The 6,387-nt window shown below is 39.8% G+C and overlaps 1 protein-coding gene across 1 annotated transcript in view; it reads left to right on the plus strand.

Annotated features, from left to right (window-relative positions):
- The first annotated feature begins 3,956 nt into the window (after positions 1-3,956).
- The window catches only part of TMEM185A (transmembrane protein 185A), a 17,232-nt gene continuing 14,801 nt past the window's right edge, over positions 3,957-6,387 (plus strand). Inside the window, exon 1 of the mRNA XM_077758288.1 lies at positions 3,957-4,099. Coding sequence (XP_077614414.1) covers positions 4,041-4,099 — 59 coding nt within the window. The 5' untranslated portion in view covers positions 3,957-4,040. The remainder of the gene's footprint in view (positions 4,100-6,387) is intronic.

Here is a 6,387-nt window from a genome sequence, read left to right on the forward strand (position 1 = left end):
GTTTCATAAGGTGCACCTTAGAGCATTGACTTTATATCTTATCTAACGAAAGCATTAGATGCTATAAATTCCCCTTAAGTACTACTTTAGCCATATCTCACAGATTTTAGTTGTGTTTCCACTTTTCATTTATTACAGAATTTTTCAAATTCTCCTTGTGGTTTTTTATTTTACCTATAGATTATTTAGAACTGTGTTTAATTTGCAATCATTTTGAGAATTTTCAAGGTATCTTTCTGTTGTTGATTTTTAGTTTAATTTCATTGTGTATAGTGAGTTACTTTGTTTTTCATTTTTAAAAAAAATTTTAAGTTTATTTATTTTGAGAGAGAGAAAGAGGGCTAACAGGGGAAGGGCAGAGAGAGGAGAGAGAGAATCCCAAGTAGGCTCCACACTGTCAGCACAGAACCCAATGCAGGGTTTGAACTCATGAACCATGAGATCATAACTTGAGCTGAAACTAATTGTTGGACACTTAACCAACTGAGCTACCCAGGAGCCTCTAGAGATTTACTTTGTATAATTTTGATCCTTTTAAATTTGTTGAGTCTTGTTTCATGACCCACATTTCAGCCCATCTTGGTGAATATTCCATGTGTGTTAGAAAGGGATTTGTATTCTGCTGTTGTGGGAGGGATGCTTTATCAGTATCATTTAAGTCATGTTTGTTGATAGCATTATTGCAATCTTGTGTAACCTTAGTAATTTCTATGTGTTCTCTCAGTTATTGAGAGATAAGTGTTAATTTCCAATAATAATTGTGGATTTTTCTATTTTTTCTTTATTATTTTCTACACGTATTTTAAAGCTTTGTTATTAGGTACATAAATATTTACAGTTGTTAGATCTTCTTTGACAAATTGACCTCTTTATCATCAAGAACTGTCCCTATTTGTCCTTGGTAATATTCCTTGTTCAAAAATATACCTTGTCTTATATTTTGGCAGGCAGAGTAGCTCCCCAAAGATATACAGGCCCTAAACCCTGGAACCTGTGACTATTATGTTACATGGTAAGGGGGACGTTGCAGAAGTATCTAAGGTGACAGTATTAGTTTCTGTTATTTCCACGACAAATCGCCACACTTCTTAAACTAAGAAGTTTAAGACACTTCTTAAAACCACACAGAACTCATTATCTCACATTTCTGTGGGTCATAAGTACAGGTACAGCAGGGCTAAGTTGGATTTTCTGCTTAGAGTCTCACAAGGCCAAAATCAAGGTGCTGGCAGGGCCACATTCCTTTCTGGTGCTTTGGGGATTAATCTGCTTCCAGATTCATTTTGGGTTGTTGTCAGAATTTAGTTCCTTGCATTTATATGGCTGAGGACTCCCATTTTTCTTGCTGGCTATCAGCAGGAGTCATTTTCAACTTCTCGAATCTGCCTGCATTTCTTGGCTCGTGGCTCCCTTCCTCCATCTTCAAAGCCAGCAAAGGCAGGTTGAGTTCTTCTTGTGTGTAGAATCTTTCTGACTTCCCCTTCTGCCTTGTCTCCCCTTTTCTGCTACCTCTCTCTGACTCACCCTTATGCCTCCATTTTTCTGCTTTTAAGGATTAATATGATCACACTGGGCTCACCTGGATAATCTAGGATAATCTCCCTATTTTAAGGTCACCTGATTAGTAATTCCATCTACAAAGTCTTTGCATGGTAGTACCCGATTAGTGTTTGACTGAATAACCAGAGGACAGGAATCTTTGGGAACATCTTTAGAATAGTTAAGCGTCCGACTTTCGCTCAGGTCATGATCTCACAGTTTGTGGGTTCGAGCCCCGTGTTGGGCTCTGTGCTGACAGCCAGCTCAGAGCCTGGAGCCTGCTTCAGATTCTGTGTCTCCCTCTCTCTCTGACCCTCCCCTGCTCAAACTGTCTCTCTCCCTCTCCCTCTCTCAGAAATAAAATTTAAAAAAATTTAAAAAAAATCTGCCTACTAAAGTTATGGACTTGATGACAGGAATAGTATCCTGGATTGTCCAAGTGGACCCAATCTAATCACATGAGCTCTTAAGCAGAGAACTTTCTCTGGAAGCAGGAGCAGTATGGCAGAAGGGGAGGTCAGAAGAATTCTAAACATGAGAAAGATTCACTATGCTGTTGCTTTCTTTGAGATGTAAAGGCTTATGGGCAGGGATCAGAGAGAGACCTCTAGGATCTGAAGGGCAGCCCCAAGCTGACAGTCAGTGAAGAAACTGGGATCTCCGTTCTACAACCACAAGAAACCAAATTTGGAGCAACCTGAATGAACTTGGAAGCAGATTCTTCCCAGAATCACTTGATAAGAGCCCAGCCAACTGACATGTTGATTTCAGCCTTATGAACATCTGAGCAGTGAAAGCAACCAAGCCTTTCTGGACTTCTGACATACACAACTGTGAGATAATAAATTTGTATTGTTTTAACCTGCTAAGTTTGTGATAATGTATTATAGCAACAATAGAAGACTAAAACAGATACTAATACACCACTGCAGCTTTCTTTTGGTCGGTATTTGCTTGGTATAACTTTTCTCTGTCCTTTTAGGTTTAATCTGTGATTTTATTTATTGATGAAGTTGGTTTCTTGTAGANATAGTGTTGGGTTTTAACTACCTCTTGCTGAATACTGGGAACTGCCTCTAGCAGTAAGCTGGAGCATTAATAAGTTCATTTTATTTTCTTTTATTTATTTATTTATCTACTTAAATACTTTATTGTCAAATTGGTTTACATATAACACCCAGTGCTCATCCCAACAGGTGCCCTTCTCCATGCCCATCACCCACTTCCCCTCCCCCCCACCCCCATCAACCTTCAGTTTGTTCTCAGCATTATTTTCTTCCTTCCTTCCTTCTTTCCTTCCTTCCTCCCTCCCTTCCTCCCTCCCTGTCATCACAGTCCTTAGTTGTCTGTTGTCCAGTATCTGAACACTGTTGTTTCATATATTTTGTCCAGTCTATTATTTAAGGTTGGAAGAAAAACCCCATTCCTCTTACTTCATCAAAGCTAGAAGTAGAAGACTTCAACAATGTAATTTCTAATTAATATTTTAAGGACATGCCTTCAGGAAGTCCCTTTTATGTGAAGTGTGTGTGTGTGTGTGTGAGAGAGAGAGAGAGAGAGAGAGAGAGATCGATCTATNGTTACAGAAATTATAATACATTTACTAAAATGTTACTGTATCTGAACATGGAAGCTTAAAAATGCCATGCCTTTTTAAAAATACAATCAAATAATTAGTGACAAAACTTGAACATATCCTAAACGTGTCAGCCTTTTTCAGTCTCCATGTCTTGGTACATCTAGTTCCTTCTGCTTGAAATGCTTCCTCATTTCATAACATTTCTTGCCTGGCAGCTTTCCACATATCTTCTGGAAGCTTCTCAGCTTCCTAGTATCCNNNNAGAATCCATATTTCCTCTTCTGGGTTTCCATGACTCTCTACCCTAGCACTGTTCCAGCACACATAAAATCATGTGTTTCATTTTTAAAAATTTTTAAATACTTTTATTTGAGAGAGAGAAAGAGGCAGAGTGCCATCAGAGAAGGGGCAGAGAGAGGGAGAAACAGAGTCCAAAGCAGGCTTCAGGCTCTGAGCTGTCACCACAGAGCCCGACATGGGGCTCGAACTGATGAATCACGAGATCATGACCTGAGCTGAAGTCGGACGCTTAACCCACTGAGCCCCCAGGTGCCCCATATAATTATGTGTTTCTGTGTAGACTCCCTCCTACCAGGAAGCCCTGGAAAGCAGGGAACTTATTTTAGTCTTCTTTATGTGTCCCTTACCCCTAACACACAATATGTCTACTTAATAGAACCTTTCAATAAACGATTGTTGAATTAGTGACTCTACACGTGGTCAAAAATACTGTTCTTACTCTCCCTTTCGGTATCATATATTTATAAAAATGAGTCCTCTTTAATCATTTTACTTTTCTCCTAGTAAATTCCTCATCTATGCCTGTCTCCTGCTGTTCTCTGTGCTGCTGGCCCTTCGTTTGGATGGCATCATTCAGTGGAGTTACTGGGCTGTTTTTGCTCCAATATGGCTGTGGAAGTTGATGGTCATTGTTGGAGCCTCAGTTGGAACTGGAGTCTGGGCACGAAATCCCCAATATCGGTAATACTGCTTTATAAACTGATAAGTCTCCACCCTGAGGGAGCAAGATCTTGTTTTTAACTTTTGATTAAGTAAAGACTATTTTTTCTACCTATCTAGAGTTTTATAAGAACTATAATAGAGGCAAACTGAGTTCTAGCCTAAGTTTTTTTCTAAATTAGTTGTTTGATATGCATTTTTAAAAATAGAAGCAGTGTTATGTGGGGTGCTTAAGGTCCTAGCTAGTCCTACAATAGGAAATATAAGCTAAAATGCATCTAAAGCATCGACCTGTTATACCATCCTAAACTAGGAAGTATAAGACCATCATGTTTCCTGGAGCAGTTCTAGAAAACAAAGGCCTGCCTTTGGTCATCACGGATATATCTGTCTCCAGTTCAGTCCTGGAACTGGCGTCCCCTTGTCCCAGTCCCCTTATCGTGGGGTTTTAGGGCTGTTAGTGGTGTGGGGGAGGTAGTTTGGCCAGGAAACAGTGAGTCCTTGAGACAGGGAAAGATGAGGCCCAGATGTTGTGAAGTAAAGCAGAGCCATTGGGGGCTAGGAAGAGGGGTCACCTCTACTCTCAACTCCTCTGAGGCTTTCTTCTTGGCTGCCTCAGCTAGTCCAGGTTCCTGGAGTCGGCTCCCTTCTCTGTGCAGCCTAGTGCTGCTGGGGCCTGGAGAGTCTCTTCTCCCTCACAGAGACTGGCACTTCAGACAGGAAAAAGGGGGACTGGAGGCGCTGTTCTCAGCCTTCCCCAGGCAGAGGGGGAGGGCAGGAGTGCCCCATGGACAGGCAGGGCACATTCAGTTGCTTGTGTGAGAAAAGTACAGGAGGTGTTTAAATCTTTCAACTTTAAAAATAAGCTTTAGCCCATTACCACATATGCATCTAAGAACTTTAAAACAGTCCTACAAAGAGCCTTGGCAGATGGGAAACATTTGTGTGCAGCTGTTTAAAAGCCCTTGGACTTTCTTTGTTTTCTTTTTAATTTTTTAAATGTGTGTGTGTTTGTTTGTTTGTTTTTGAATGTAAGCAGAGAGATGAAACTCTAAGATTTTATTTTATTTTTCTAAAATAGTTTATTGTCAAGTTGGTTTCCATATAACACCCAATGCTCATTCCACTAGATTTTATTATTTGTAAATTATTTTTTTAATTTTTTAAATAGTTTATTGTCAAGTTGGTTTCCATATAACACCCAGTGCTCATCCCCACGAGTGCCCTCCTCCATGGGAGAGAGAGGGAAGCAAACCATGAGAGACTCTTGAATGCTGAAAACAAACTGAGGGCTGATGGGGGTGGGGAGGAAGGGAAGGGGGTGATAGACTTCCTTTATTTTTGAAGATTACCTGTGCAGCCGGCAAATCTTTTCTTTTTTACGAGATATTTTCAGATATCCAATGTTTACGTCTCAAAGAATGAAAAGTTAAATAACTAAACATTTTAGGTTCCACTAATTGATATTTAGAAGCTATTGGAGCTTTGCCCTAGTGGTTTAATTTAAGGTTTTTAGAGCACGGAAAGGAATTGTATGCATGTGGTTGAGTGTAGTGAATGTTGGGGCATGATCATTCTGGTGGTAACATTATCCAGTGGAACATGCTTGGGTTCTATAGAAGTAACCACTGGCTTCATTTTCTCTCTGTCCTAAACTCAGGTGTATTTTCACCAAGAAGATACATCATATGGGGGTGGGGGAGAGGAGAAGGGGGGTGATGGGGCATGGAGGAGGGCATTTGTTGGGATGAGCATTGGGTGTTATATGGAAACCAACTTGACAATAAACTATAAAAGAAAAAAAAGTAAATGTTTATCTGTATTCCAGTGAAACATTATAGGCTTNCGTAATGTGATAGAAAGGAAAATAAAAAGGCATTCATAATTTTATTTGCATTTTAAAATAGCACCTAACAATAGTTCCTATATTTTCTTGAAATATAACCCACACTTATTCATAAAGCTAGTTATTTTTATAGTATTGCATGAAGTGTGATTTACATGGTTTTTATTTTATTTTATTTTTTTAAATGTTTTATTTATTTCTGAGAGAGAGAGACAGCGTGAGCAGGGGAGGGTCAGAGAGAGAGGGAGTCACAGACTGAAACAGGCTCCAGGCTCTGAGCTGGCAGTCAGCACAGAGCCCGACACGGGGCCCGAACCCATGAACCGCGAGACCATGACCTAAGCAAAAGTCGGATGCTTAACCGACTAAGCCACCCAGGCGCCCCTATTTTATTTTTTTATCGTTAGTGTGTTTATTTTTTCACAAAATATAAGAAAAGATAAACAGAAAAATTGGAAAAACC

Source organism: Crocuta crocuta, unplaced genomic scaffold (genome assembly GCF_008692635.1).
Source record: "Crocuta crocuta isolate KB4526 unplaced genomic scaffold, BGI_CrCroc_1.0 scaffold874, whole genome shotgun sequence".
NCBI lineage: Eukaryota > Metazoa > Chordata > Mammalia > Carnivora > Hyaenidae > Crocuta > Crocuta crocuta.